The sequence below is a fragment of the Neodiprion fabricii genome, chromosome 7 (assembly GCF_021155785.1).
Source record: "Neodiprion fabricii isolate iyNeoFabr1 chromosome 7, iyNeoFabr1.1, whole genome shotgun sequence".
In the NCBI taxonomy this organism is placed as follows: Eukaryota; Metazoa; Arthropoda; class Insecta; order Hymenoptera; family Diprionidae; genus Neodiprion; species Neodiprion fabricii.
The window spans coordinates 22,331,793-22,347,502 of NC_060245.1; the positions used below are offsets into that span (position 1 = coordinate 22,331,793).

A 15,710-nucleotide genomic window follows, 5' to 3' on the forward strand; every position below is an offset into this window, starting at 1 on the left:
CTTGGCCCAAAACCTGGACCACCCGGTCGAAGATACATCTACTCTCACGAATTCGTCTTCCAGGTTGTTGCGATTGTGTGCGAGAAGCTCACCAACGGGGAAAAAAAGCTGCGTCCGTATAGTAAGTAAGGAGGGGCGAAGAGATGTCGAGGGGTAAGATTTCCCCTAGACGTATTAAAGGGGCGGTTGGATAAAAAACGGTCGCGGTTTCTGGGGTGGATATTGTTTTTTATAACCGGAGAGACGATGACTGAGCATGTTTTCCAGTCGTTTCTTCGTTCTCATTTACTCTCCACGATTAATCTCTCACGATCGAATTGAAATCAAATTATCCCCAAATTTCGTTATCATTACCGTCAGTGTAATTATCCTACATTTGTCCCCCTGTAATTGCGAACTAGCAGTCACACTTTGACTCAAGTTATTTTGTCGCGGAACGAAATAATAATATCGTAGGGTAAAAAAAAAAAAAAAAAATTTAATTAATCATGTAATCGATTCGATCAAGTCCCACCTTTATTTTTCTTCTTTTAAACTGACGAAACGTATCGTCGATGTTACAGTCTTAGTCTTTCGTAATTTCAGACTGAATCAAAAAACCCATAATCCGATACATTGTTCTCGTATATAAAAGGCAATGTTTCGAGGGATTAAATTTACATTTGACAGGTTTCTTTGAGTACCCGGCAATAATGGAGATTCAACGTCGCCTGCCGGTAATTAGAAAGATTAATTAGAACGAAGCCGGGCTTCTCTGCGTCCATTGAGTTTAAAAAGAAGCTCAACAAGTTTGCGAGGGTTTTTGAACGTTGGATTTGAAGCGGACAGAAATTAGAAAATGAAAATCCTTTTCCTCCTCCGTCGCGAATGATTTGTGAAAATTGTTCGTAAGCTCGGAAAAGAAAAAAACAACGCGAGGGATGAGAGTTCCCGGGTTTTAAAATAATTTCTGTCCGCTGGTAGCTGACCGAAAGCTTCTCTTTTCTCCCCGTCAAAGATTGAACGAGAATGAAAATGGCCTCCGGTTTAGGGTTCGCGATGCCGGGAGAAGATCGAAGATAAAAGAAATCCGAGAGGCACATTGCCTGTGAAACGACGCAATAAAACAAATGTATAAAACAGATCGATCAAACGCGAATAGCGTGTTTCAGAGGTTTTCCGAACACGTGTCGAACATCCGTCTCCTCGGGGTTTCGGATTTCTACCAAGAGATGTACGAAAAATTCTCATCCACGCCCGATCGCGTATCGAATTTCATCCTTACAAATTTTCTTCCCACCCCCGCGCCGCTAATTCGATGTCTCGATCTCTTACGTTTCGGAGTTCCTGATCACCGCGGCTGTGATTCGGCGGAAGCCGAGAAAATATCTCGAATTCCCTGCCAAGGGAGGGAAGAAAATATACGAAACGGAGATCCGAGATCCGGGCACATTGCGCTCAGGGAAAAAGGGGGAAAAGCGGGAAGAACGGGAAGGAACCCCAGGGCATTCTTGAGACTCTGGGGTAATGACATTCCTATGGAATGTAGGTGGGCACTTACCCAGCTACGACTCTAGATAAGTGGACATTCGATTTTACTCAACGGGTTGGTAGTGGAGATGGAAGAAGAGTTCGTCCTTTTTCTACTATATTTGTTACACGTACAGATTTTGTATGAAATTTTTTTTTTTTTGTTTTTTCGAGACAGAATCAAGTCTCGTTTCTAAATACCCAAAACCAATAAAATATACTTGCGCATTCGTAATTTCGACGTTAAATTGATAAACTTACAATTAGTGAAATATTATCTACGATTTTCATGGTATTATGAAAATATTGAAACATATCGTATGTAAAAAATACTTTATGTAACAATCGTGATAAAAAGTTCGGATTGGACAGCGACAAAAGTTTTTTTTTTTTATCATTCTATCGACGGTGAAAAACGACAGGATTGAAAGAAAGTAATTGTGATTTATTCACAGCAGTGAAATTTACGATGATTTTTTTTTTTTTTTACGACGGTATAAATATACTTGAAACAGCGGATAAAGATTATCAACGTCTTTGTTTGGCTGAAAAACAATTTCAATCAAGGCCGCGGAAAGTACGTCCAAGTATAAAGAATATATCGATTTAATTCCCGTATTTCCCTAAATAAAAAGCATCGTTGAAAACGGACTCTGGAACTGTGTTGTCGTAAATTTTCAAAGTAACGGGAAAAGTATTGCGAAACTAGAGAAGGTGGTTAACACGAGTGTGATCGAGCATAAAGTGAAAATATCGGCGAACGTGTTTTACCCCGAGTAGGTATAAAGGATGGAATTAGGAGGTAAAGTTCGGGGATGTTCGAAGCTTTCGTAATTAACAAGGTGGGATGAGTTTTGAGACGGCGTTACGGCCGAGCCATTAGAGATGGGCCGGTGCGTCAAAAGTCCCCTCGAAAGAGGATCGGCGGGGTTCTTGGCTAATCCCGAAGGCGGGGGGTGAGCGCGCATCCCTGAGCGAGAAATATCTGGAATTTATGGATTTAATATACGCAATTAGCACTATTAAGGGAGAAGGGGGAAGAGGGGGAGGAGGATGACGCTCCTCGGAGAGTAACGAGAGAGGCATGAAAAGCCTCGCTCGATGCCACGCCGAGCTTCAACCGAAGAATTACGGAGGCTTGAGCTTGAGCTTTAAACCAGCCGAGATACCGAGGCGCCGAATCGGGGGGACAAAGCGACGGAGACGAGGAACTCAGGGGTGGAATAAGACCCGGGACCTTTCCCGAGGGAGATTCGCTCCCTTATTCGCGTGTATCAACCTGCCCACTGTAGTATCCGTAATTTTCAGGGACTCCAGCGCACTTTGACTATGCTATAGATAATACTGTACTTATATACAATGTATACACTGAGAGAAATTTTTACTTCCGGTTACCGTTAGGTCCTTGACTATTTTCATTTTTTACCACTATCGAGAAATATAGTTCTAGGGAGAAAGTGAAAATTATTCTTAGAAAATTAAAATTGGCCTACTTGGACTAGTGATGAACTAATTTTGTCGTAGATTCAGAAATTTGGTATCAGATAATGTTAGATCGTCATCGATATGGTAGATAGTCATCAAAAAGCGTTAGACTGACATCGCGTGGTGATGGATAGACGAAAAATCCGTATGATCAAAGCCAACGTCGAAACTGTCATCGCAACGTAACGAAAGCAATAGCATGATGGTATTTTCAATGGCAATGAAACTGAAGACTGCAAAACAGTACCTTTGGATGGATTTCAGGAATCAAGAGAGTTCTAATCATACGAGATTGAACGTTCAGTTTTCGATAAAATTTCGCGATTCGACAGATTTATGTGATTCGATCGTTAGATTAAAATTTTGTATAAATTCACGGGATTGTTTGTCAGATACGAGGAAATATGTCTTCGCTCATTTTACACGTATTCTCATGGAGGAATTGACGAGGATCGAAGTTGTCGATTAAGTTTGTGACAAAATGAATTTTTTTTTTGACAGTAGAAGCAAGTCCGATAACAATTGATAAAGATATTTCAGAATTATTCACCATTTCCACGATGTTGGGAAAAATTATTTAAAAAACTGTACAAACGTGTGAGGTTGTACTCGGCTGTGCAGGCCGTAAAACGTTGCGACGTGGCAACAACGCATCGCATGCGTAAAACATGAAATTGCTGTATCAGAGTTACTTTTCGGTTATAAATTTCAAAGATCTTGGAAGCATATACATGGAATGTACAAAGCTTTCGCAATAACGTAACGAGACGTTGCCAAAGTCTGAAAAACCTAATACGATGGTCGGACACGCAATTTTGAATATCCGCGTAACGCCGTTGAAACTTCCTTAACCGAATCAGGGAATGCGAACAGCTGACCTGCGTAAAACACGTCGACTGATTTCATATTCCAGGCATAAAGGGTATCCACCAAAGATATTTTGCAAACGGCAAAGTGCCGCGTTGAATCGCAAAGCAGAAAGGATCTGGAGCGGCGTGAGATTCGCTGGTGGAATACAGCGATGAGGATGAGAAAGAAATTGCAGCGCGGGATAAATTGATAAAGTCACCGAGTCAAGTCGTGTTGGGATAAAGGGATTTGACCGTTGAATCGAGAGTTAGGAGACAATATTCCGGCGCTCCCCGAGTGATACGACGAATCTAATTCCGTGTCTGATCAGCTCGGGTTCGACGAGGAAATGAAATATTGAACAGAACCTGCTGGGCCTGGAATTACCGAGCAAGGAACGGCATTGAGCGATAATTGCAAGCTTTACGATCCGAAAATGAGGTTAGAGCCGTGAAAAGGGCGACACCGTTGAGTTCCGCTTTTGTTGGCGCTTCGTAATCAGCGGGGAAAATGTCAGGTGACAGAACCGGGTTATTGCTTCGAGTTACGGGCGAGATATTTTCACGAGAAACGTTGCGGTCGTATAATTGGCAGCGCTTTTCCCGAGGATTGAATTGTTAAAAACATTTTTCATCGTTTTTCAACTTAACAATTGGACAGAAATCGTTCGAAGCATCAAGCGTGGAAAACAAAAGCTTATTAAAGGACTCGGATTTTATTCCGTATCGATTTTAAAGATTAAGGACGAGCAACTTTGAGCTGCTCAGCAACAAGCGTCAAAGGTTTTCCACCGAGTGCCTCGCTTTACTTTCATCTTTATCACGTCGCTACTTCTCTTCTCGTCTCTTCTCTTCTCCCTTCTTAACTTTCACCTCAATTTTATCCTCGAGACTCTTCCGTCCCTTTTGCGAACGAGCCTGCTCAGCCTTTGAGATCAACTTTTACCTTTCAATTCGAGTGGGCAACGCGCTTTGGTTCCATAATGTACCACCTGACGCTTCTCCTCGTCAATAATTTAATACCCACCTACCGCGAATTACCGAGAGGATCGTAAGTCGAGCTCAAGTTCCTCGGATAAAAACCGAGTCGAACTTTCTGCCGGTATGATGCCATCAATTTTAAACGAGAATATTTTTTCCACGTTCCAGTGAGTTGCGATAATTTTACTAAAAACCTTAAAAAAAAAAAAAAAACGGATACTCAAATTATCAACACGAGTTCGGAAGTAAATTTTTCATTTAAAAATGCTTCAAAATGACTAAAGATTCGTTCCTTTTTCTTACGAAACTTTGTGTTTCACAAATTTAGTGAAACGTATCATTTTTTTCAAACAATTGATTCCATTTTTCTGTTTATTAATAAAAACAAATATCAGTGCAATATTGAATATTCCACGGTATCAACGTGATAAGAAAAAAGACGTTTCAGCGCTACTGAAAAGTCGAATCTTTTGATCAAAAACCAGTCTTCGCAGAGTGGAATCGAACGATTATACCATACCTTTGTTTTTTTTTGACAATTTGAAATCAAATTCTAAGCTACGTTTGAACATTTTCCTACCTTTTTTTTTCTCTTACTTGAAATTTTGGTTGAAATCGTCGTGGCTTACGACTGTACGAATAAACAATAAATAACGAACGATCAATTTCGGTGCTCGTTCTCAAAATCAACAAACTCTTTCTTTCTAAATGCGCGCAAATTTCTTGCCAAATGATAAAACGTCGAAGACGGTGAAATTTTCGCTAAAAAAGAAATTCCTGCAACAGATTTTCACCATTTTCATTTTCGAGGTTGACAAAAAAAAAAACCCTCGACGCGTCTGACTTTGGACAAAAGAACCGAACCCCTGTCCATAACGCAGGTACGACACAAAAAGCGAATAATGACTGTCACCTGAAGAACCGACTTGTCAAGGCCCGTGACAACTGCGGATGGCGGTGAAGCCGAGGGGACGACGCTCTTAGTCGCAGAGACGTCGCCGGGGGTGGGCGACGATGACGACGTCGTCGACTTGGTAATCGGAGATGCACTCGACGTCGGTGTCTCGGGTGTTGCGGGCGTTTCGAGGGGGGCGGAAGGGGAGGCCGCGGCCCCCCTCGGAGGCACCCCCGCCCCTAACTTCTTCTCTGATTCTGAAACAGAAATTGAAGATTTTTGTAAACTTGAGAACGAAGCGGCTACACTGAGAAAAATTGAGTAAAACAGGTATCGTTGAAAAAAACTGTTCGAATATTGTTGGAATTACGGAAAACGAGGCACGCGTAAGTATAAAAAAAAAACCGTAACTAAATCATGGCGAACACAAGTTTTCGAGGAATAAATTCCACGGACTTTTTCCATGTTTTCCAGGACCTAAAACCTGGTTTTCCTTGAATTTTTGCCCAATTCTAGCAAGTTACTAGAACCTGAATAGTTGATCTTATCGACTCTATATTCGGTTGAGATTCAATTCGAATTGAAGAAAAATATAACGTAGATAAAAAAGTCAGTTTAAGGAATTTTATTTTCTTCGATGGGAAAAACGTAAACTTGTTAAATCAGAAAATCATTTCTAATTTCCCATATTAGAAGACTGATATTTCCACGACTAAATTAAAATTCCCCTGACAATTCCAGACTTTCCGCGAGCCCTTTTTAAATGCCCCAACATTTCCAGGTTTCCCGGATTTTCCAGGTGTGCGACCACCCTTGTAAACTCCACGAGGAGAGAAGAAGCGGCAGTCCTTTCGCCGTGAGCAATCTGGCGTAGTGCAGTTTGACGAAATGTCCTTTCGATATCCCGCGGGACCCAACGTGCAGGCGACCGACTTCCCTGAAAATCTTTACCCAACAGGATTGGCCTTAGACTCTAGAGTCGAGGACCCGCAGCTCTTGGCCCTACCCTAACAGTCTCTGGGATCTGGGACCATTGTCTCTCTCCGTTTTCTCGACGCTGCATGGCGAAGGGTGAAATATCATCCGTAACCTGGTCGAGGATAGAAAGGGAACAGAAAAAAAGTGGGGAAGAGAGAAAGGGAGAGAGAGGAATCATTTTTTGAGCCTTTTATCGGGATTCGTGATCCTTTTTGGCAAAAGGATTCAATAAATTAGGACGTGACTAAGAAATGGCAAGAAACAACTTTGGTGGTTTCTAATTTTTAGTTCCGGTTACCGCTCGGATTTTTTATCACGATCGAAAAATACAGTTCTAGGTAGAAATTGAAAATTTGTTTTTTAACTGTTACCGGAAAGTCTAGTATCCGTTAATATTCTTTCTCGTTACGATCGCCGTCGCTGTATTTTCTTGCAACCGTTGCGAAAATTTAATGCTTGTGCGACAATAAATTGACGTTAAAGCCTTGTTTAAATGAAAAAGTAGAGTAAAACTTACAAACCGATTTTGCGTTGCAATAACCAAAAAAGGATCGAAAATAGCGCAAAATGGTTAGGCGTACCTCGTTTTTCGTAATTCCAACAATATTCAAACAGTTTTTTTTCACGATACCTGTTTTACTCAATTTTTCTAGGCACTGTAACAAATGAATTTTCTCTCAGTGTAATCTTGATTTAGGAAAAAAGAAGAAGTGAAAATGAAGGTAACGAAGAGCACGAATTGTAGCCTCGAATCCTTGGGTCAAGGTGCAGCTGGGAATGCGATTGAAGTTAGTAAACGTTAACGGAACGAAACAGCGAGGAGAAAAAACAATTATTCCAGATATTTCGAAGGACTTTCAAGAAGTTTCTTACGCAAAATATCAGTGGGTATATTTTATTTATCACGTTGTACTAAATTTCATACATTCCTAAAGTTTGTAAGTAACGATTTTTCCTAAACACGAATCGATATAGGAACGTTGCTAACTTCATCCTCATAGCTAGGAAGAACTTTGCAAAATATGACAAAATTAGTATCGTCGTAGATTGAAAAAAGACAGTCATTTGAATCAGCACAAAACTCGTCTGAATAATCATTTGCCTTAGCAAGTGGACGTTCTTTTTTTTTGTGGCTATGTGCGACTGTGTAAAAATTTAAAAACATTGCTTTTTAACACATTGCATATTTCCCAAAATAGGCGTTACGGTAACGCGGACATCGAATAAAAAACAAAAACAACAAATCACGCACAAATCAATTGACGAATTATCGATATTCTTCATTCGAAATTCCAATCCGATTTTAACGTTAAAACAAACAATATTTCTTCATCATCCGCGGCTCAAAATCACTGACAGGAATAACAAACGAAGTGAAAATTCTTCGTCCTTTATCCTCTCGCGCGCTCTTCTGTTTCACCCAACTCATTATCCTCGCTTCGTTTCACCCCCCCGGACTCTCCCCCACACCTCGCATAAATTTTTTTTTTCTTCAGCAAGCCGAAGGTTGATGGTGTGCTTTCCCTTTTTCTTTTCTTGTCTTTTTTTTTTTTGTTTGTTCGGTTCAGTTTTTATTTTATTTCTTTTCCCCTTTCCTCCTTTATCCGTCATAATTTCTCACCGCATCCCTGCATGCGGCGTGTATATTTCATCCCCTCCTCCGACGTCGTCGCGACGACAAAGAGCGCGGATATAAATACAAGTGTAGAAAAACGTCGCCGCTTAGTTTCAGGCAAAATATAATCAATTAATAACGAGCTCAGCTGACGTGACCGATCGGATTGTACCGAGAGTAAAATATCTCCAGAGTATCGAGAACGAAGCGAAAAATGTAGTGCAAGTTTTTTTTTTTTCTTTCTTTCTTCTTTCTTTACTCGCTGGAAAAGAGGGTAAAAAGGGTCAGAGAAAACAGGACGCGGGATGAAAAAAAAAAAAGTGGGGGAAATAATTGTATCGACGTATCGCCGAGGAGAAATCATTCTGAAACGGTTTTCACTCCGTCGATTTGACAATGTCGTACGAAACAATAACGAAGGTACAAACCTCGAATCGACTTTTTATCGTGGACGTAAAAATTGAAGCAACTTCTCATTCAAATACCGTATCAATTTTTCCATCTTCTTACACTTTTCTCGCTTCGCGGTACGTCTTCGTTTTTTTTTTCTTTTTTTTTTTTTTCTTTTTTATCTTTCATCCCCTCTGGCTTTCGGATGAATTTTCACGTCCTCAATTTTTCCACGCTTCTCCATATCAACGTAAACTAAGAAGGACGTTTTACCCCTGCTGAGTATTCATGCATACATACATACATATGTATATATAGATAGATATATATACAGACACAGGTAAACATAGGTATATCATACACCGGTCGCGGAGTTTTAATATCGCGAGATAGAGACACTCTTTCCAAGACGTGATGGGGAAAAAAAAAAGAAGGAAAATATTTTCACTCTCTCTCTCTCTCTCTCTCTCTCTCTTTCCCGTTTTTACCGCAGCCTTCATTCCAGGGGCGATTCGTGCGACGGGAAAATCCTGAATTAATTTGAATTTTTTTATTTTATTTATTTTTTTTTTCTTTCTTCCCCTCCCCCTCCGACCGCTTCGCCGTGGATATTTTTGCGGTCTGATACGATAATAATTACTGGAATAACCGAGAGAACGACGCTTCATCGTCATCCGGATGGAATATAAATTATGTACGCAAACTCACGGCTGTATAATATGCAACATTTATAGGTATAATATTATACAGTGAATGTATCCGCAAGCTCGCGCTGTGCGGATCGTGATGATAAATTTGTTCCATCATCCGAGGGACGGAAGAGGGGGGAGGGGCGGGGAATAATGTTAACGTTAGGAATACAACGAATAGATTAAGTTACGTTGATCCGTTTATTTCTCGATTCAATTGCGACCACCAGCGACGATGATAATAATATAATCATGCGCACGAATTCCGAAAAGCTAACTGGGTCAAATATTCTGGAAATAACTTCATTCAGAAACGTCTATGTACGATAATGAATTCCACAGATAGGTACGAACCGAACGATGGTTTTTAACGCTCCTCTGATTCTATTTCCTTTTCAACATTTTTCTTTTCTTTTTTTCTCTCCTCTCTGGATAAACGATCAAAAGAGACGTTCGCGGGTTTTGCGATAGATTGCGAGAAGCTGAAAAGCGACGTTCATCCGCCAACGGCTTCGTCATAAATATGAAAACCGTCTACGTACATCACCAAATTTTCAGTAAATTTGGCAAATTTTGGTGATAAAAAAACACGTGAAAATGTGTACAGAAATAGGAATGGATTTATTTTTTTACATTCAAAATTTGTCTCCAAATACTTCGAAGCAGTTCCATTTTGATCAATTGTATGTTAATTTTTTTCTTAACTTCCACGTTTTATTTTCACGAAATATGTAACATCGTCCTCTTCGAGTCTTCGCTTGAATATGTCTGACTTGTTCTTCGTTGCCGGTTTATAAGACTGTCGTCCGATTGATCCTTTTCGTAATTGCGGGTTGTAAATTAGAAGGTGCATTTTAATTTTTGTCGAACATCGACTAAAAAGGTAAACTGGGGACTCGTTTCCGCATTTCATCCGAAATTGAAGTCATGTGCTGCATCATTTCGGCTACATCAAAAAATATTCAATATTGTAAGTACGAGCCGTGAATGATTTGTTATTAAAATAAAGAAAGAATTTTTTTTTTCATCGACTAATAGAAAACCAGAAAAAAACCACTGATACAATCGATATACTTACACGTGTTAAAGATCTGTAAATAGTTATTCCCAGCGGATTCGTCGTCAGCTGATGTCTGACTGATATGCGGCAGAAATATCAACGCGGCGATAAGCAAAACGGTGAACCGTATCATGACGAGGTTGATTATTTATCGTTGAATGCAGCTTTATGATTAAGTCGAATCGAAGCTGCCGTATTTATACCCGATTAGCGATGCATTGACTCGATCTTATTGCCCACTCATCTAATTGCACAGTTGCACCGAATACTTGAATTTGTTTTGCAACAAACCGCGGGCGACATTTTCGCCAAAGTCATATTGACCCCCTTGTCCCACGAGGATGTAATACGCGGCAAGTAACAGCTGAATCTATTTACTTGACCCCAAATTAATGTCGACGGTCTTTACGGAGACGCGACCTTGCACCAATTAATTATATTGTTCGCTGCGCGAGGTTAATTGAAATAATAAACGAAAACTATGAATAAACTAAAAATAAACTTGGGATCGAGAGGGATGGGTGAGGTGGTTAAGTGCGGAAGTGATTGAGATAATTTAGACCGCGTTAAGAACGGCTTTAATAACACTGCAAGCACCTAATCCTGGTGAGTTAGCTGGGATGAAACGAGTCGGCGAGTCTATTTACACCCGGCCAATCTACTTCACCTAAATAATTTCACGAAGCCGGTGAAACCTTCAACGAGAACACGTTTTGAGAAACGCGAATTCGGCCTTGTTCGAGTGCAGCTGACCAAACAGTCGGCGAATTTTGATGAAATTATTTTCATATTACCGCAGCCTGGAATCGAAAATCGAATGAGGTAGAAGTTATAACTTCGTTACTGTAGTAACGTTGCTTCAGGTAAAACTTACTAGGACGTTACTGGGACCCTCGGAATTTTTTTAAATTTATCTAATGAATAATAACGAAGAAAACATGTTCAAATTTTACAACAATCATTGTTTCAATGACATTTCGTTACGCTAACGTTACCAACTTCAGCCTTCTGAACTTGTCACGTGAATAACCCAAGTATTTATTTGTCTGACTCTAAGCAGACTCGAGGCACGTTCACTGGCTTTATAATGTCGTGGATCAAGTTTTTCGACATCGGCTAGTAGTTGTTAATGAAATGGTGAAGTGTTCGCGAAGAAGTTTAGGTGCAGTAACAATATTGGACGAAGGAAAGGTGGACTCGATAAACACGGTCTGCGTAGTAATAGTTGCCTGAAAGTTCGAAAGCTCCGAAGAACTTTCGGGATGAATGCGACGTACCGTCTGGATGAAAAGTTGTGAGAGTATAGAAAAAACTCTTCTCAACTTGTCGATATCTTAGCTTGAGTCATTCGAATTTGCTCAAAATCTTTGCCACTTTATGGTAATGAGTGGAATTCATCCGTACTAAACATCTTCTGGACTAACGACATTTTCGGACATGTTTCGAAGGATTTCATCTACTTTCCCAACGTCTGACGTAGACATTGCAACCCATCGATGGTTACCTGAACCGTAATTGAACAACGCAGTTTGCTGCAAGTTTGAAAGCTCCGGAGGACTTTGAGGATGAATGGTTGGCAGAGTAGAGAAGAGACTCTTCTCAAATAGTCGTTTTCTTAGCTTGTGTAATTCGAATTTGCTCAAAATCGTTTCCACTTCACGGTAATAAGGATTTTAATTTATCCGTACTCAACATCGTCCGGGCTTAATAACATTGCCGGCCATGTTTCGAAGGATTTTATCTACTTTTTTGCAACTTCTCGCACGGACTTTACAGCCCATTGATGGTTACCTAAACCGTAATTGAGCAGCGCAGTTCGCTCGATTAAGGGACGCGTAGTTTCAGGGACGAGTTTTATCAGCTATAGACACACTCTGAGCCATTTCGCGTGCAGCTCAGCTCCAGTGGCGATATAACTTTAACGATTGTCACGTAGGCTGGTTAATTACGTTCGCCTGCAGACATTGAATTCGGGGAGGAGATTTCCACACTGCAGAGGCTTGTTTACGACGTCGCATGGCGCCGCGCAATCATCTTGAACGATATTGTTGTGGAAAAGCTAGGGTACGAAACTTGACGAAGTTGCTTTTCAGAGGGACGACGATGTGTTTCAAACCCGAAGGCGGAGGGTTGAAAAACGTCGTAGAACTCCCGTAATAACGCGATCGCGTCGTTTTCAGACCTCGCCTGAACTCGCGGGGGGTTAAAAGTGAGAGAAAAAAAAAAAATAAAAAATAATGGTTCTCCAAAAATATCCAATCTTACGCTGCTGAAGGTGAAAGGGTATTATAAAAATAAGTAAAGTCTTCGACTGAAAAACTGCACAGATTTGTTTATACCGTTTCTTGTAGATTTTTAATCACTGAAACCGGTGAAAATATTCAAGAAATTTCATCACGTAATGTTTTTTTATTCAACACGTGTTCGTAGTTTTATTTAGAGTTGAACTCCGGTTAAACTCGAAATCTGGTATCGTACTCTTGATTGAAAATGGAAATCATTTTTGGGAAACATAATGTTTACCAAAAACATCCCATGTAGCTGAAATAAAGTATTTTTTTGCAGACCTGTGAGTTAATAATAAGTAGAAGAAGAAGAAAGAGAAGAAGAAAACCAAAATGACGAATGCTTGCTGAGAGGAAAGAAGAGACACATCAGCGGATGAATCCAAAAATTTTAATCGAGGCTTCTGTGCACCGTCCTCGCAATCGCAAAGAAAATTGTCAAGGCAGAACGAGGTTTGCATAAGTATACGGTATAAAAAAGGAGAGCGGATTTGAACAGCGGAATAAAATGAAATCACCACCGCAGAAAGGAAGATTGCAAAAATAAATAACCAGCAATTTTCATGTTTTTCGTTTCTTTCCTTTCATTCTTTGTTAAGAGAATAAAAACAGATTCTTTCTCTAATTCCTCTTCGTCCCTTTCATTCCTCGAAGTTTTCTGTACTCTTGCAGCAAAGTTCGAGCGAAGCTTTTATGAATTATTCAGTATCGCCGTATCGTCGATACAACCCTTCAAGCATCGTACTCGCATCTGCTTCGGATCAGGCCTCAGAGGATTAGAGATTCAATATTCAGGATTCAAGGGCCGGATGTTCCGACGAATTTACGGCGGTCCGCAGAGTTGTAAGAAAAACGTTGACCATCCGAAAAAACCAAAAGAGGTAACGGAAAGTTTTCTGTTTTTTTGTCCTCGACGAAGCGACGATGAGTACATGAATAAATTCATACATTCTTTTTACATCTACGCATGTATGTATGTATGTATGTATGTATACTTTGTACGTTGTATTATATCAAAGCCGAGCTCGAGGAAGAACGGAAAGGATTTTTTTCATCTTTTTCCCACCTTTATTTAACAACGAGTTTTTCGTCGAAAGCGACTCGTTGGATTTAGCGTTGGTTTGAGTTTAACTTTCCCCATAAAAACCACCTGCCATTCAACGAGCGCCTCTGTCTGCATCTTTTTCACGATTCGTTGATAATTTTCTGGAGATCGTTCTCGTTTTATCATTACCACTTACTATTTTCGTCTTCTGGATAACAACAAACAATCCCAAGTAAGCGAGTTCCACGAGAGAAAACGAAAATACGCCACGCGATCGTTGTCTCAAAATTTCTCCAACTGTTCCAACGAACATTTATTACACCACCGAACGAAATCCAGCTTTATTAAATTTCATCTCTGTTTAGTTATTCGTACATAAATATTGTAATAACAAAAATCGTGAGAATTTTAGATGACATTATTTTTGTTTTCGGCTCGCCGTATAAAGCTCGTGACATAGTTTCAGAGACGAGCTGGGCCGGGATGAAAATGAAAATGAAACAGAAAAGAGAGGAAAAGAAAAGAAACGAAAAAGAAGAATATCCAAGTATTACGAGGGCAACTCCGCGGGCTTTGGAATCCGTATTGGAATCCCTCCCTTTGTTGTCGAGGAACTTTAACAACGGGAGCTGTTTCAACGGCAGATGGTTTTGAGATTCGCAAAATTACAATGCAGGCTATATTACGTCAGAGATTCGGGATTGCGGATCTCGCGGAAAAAGAAATTGTCGCAGGCGTCTTTGAAATTTGGAGTAAAAATTATGGGTTTGGTGTAGATTTGCGTTATTACGTACATCAATGTCCTCTTTGTTTATGTAATACGATGAAATTTCGCCAAGGTAAAAAAAAAATAAATAGACGTGGATGAAAAACGTGACTATCCAGACTTTCGCAATGATTATTATCGTTTACTTTTTTTCCCGCAAAAGTTGAGAGGGAAAAACATGCCACCTGCGTCCCGCTTTTCGGGTCGAAAAAGTTAACGTCACGGTTGAGTCGGGGATAAAATTGATTCAATTATACGACAAGCTCGCGGTAATACTTCAATCGCACTGTATCGACGAAGAAAAGGTCTCGCGAAGTGGTAAAAGTGAACGGGCGAGGGCGACAAACGGCTAAAGACGAGAACCCGAAGGTGTGTCTGAACATAACGGCTGTTTCCACGCGTCGTCCAACCGTTGACTCGTACTACTTGAGGCCAAGCGCGTGAATAATTCTGCTGCATCTACGCGAATCAGACGAAAACGAGCGTCTATGACCGATAAGGAGAAACAGCCCTCGATCTGTGACATTGATTGATCGTGAGATGAAAATAATGCTGGAACTTGAAGGCGGGCAATTAAAACGGGTTCGGAAAGTTTCGTCGATGCCAATTAATTTTAGCGCTACATCTGTATTAAATGAAGTATTGAAAAAATGTCAACGAGTTAAAAAAAATTTTTTATACCGTTGACAATGATGTAAAGTATTCTTTGCTCGACTGCTCTACAGACTGTACTGAATATGATTTATAAAATTATTAATCAAAATGGAGCCTCATGTTTTTTACAGCTTCGGGGTTTTTCCTTATCTGCGTAACCAGAGATATCAAAAAATTATCGACACGCTTCAAAGCCGTGGTAAAGAAGCGACGACGAATGATTGAAGAAACGAATAACACGCCATTCGCTCTGACGCACATCGAGTCCAAGCGAGTTGAGATAACTCAAATCTATAAATTTAAACTTTTGTGTCAAAAGTATACCAGTGTCAAAATAACGAAAATAATGAACACGTTATCAACTAAATTTCGTATCTTTTTCTGAGATATGTATAATGTCAATACACATTTCGCAGAAAAAAATACGAAACTTAGTTGATAACATATTCGTTATTTTCTTTATTTTGACACTTAAACTGTGTTATGTGGAACGTTAAATGTATTCAAACG

General features: G+C 40.1%; 1 protein-coding gene and 1 long non-coding RNA gene across 11 annotated transcripts in view; both read right to left on the reverse strand.

The window, feature by feature from the left end:
* Positions 1–15,710, reverse strand: part of LOC124186098 (dystrophin, isoforms A/C/F/G/H-like) — a 315,823-nt gene that overhangs the window by 227,666 nt on the left and 72,447 nt on the right. For all 10 annotated transcript variants that reach the window (XM_046577471.1, XM_046577473.1, XM_046577472.1 and 7 more), the window contains one exon: positions 5,737–5,975. In XM_046577471.1, the coding sequence (XP_046433427.1) occupies positions 5,737–5,975 (239 nt within the window). The remainder of the gene's footprint in view (positions 1–5,736; positions 5,976–15,710) is intronic.
* LOC124186154 lies at positions 9,993–10,876 on the reverse strand. Its single transcript, XR_006871567.1, has 2 exons — positions 10,469–10,876; positions 9,993–10,336 (listed from the first exon to the last, which is right to left on the reverse strand). It is a non-coding gene; the product is annotated as an uncharacterized LOC124186154 (long non-coding RNA).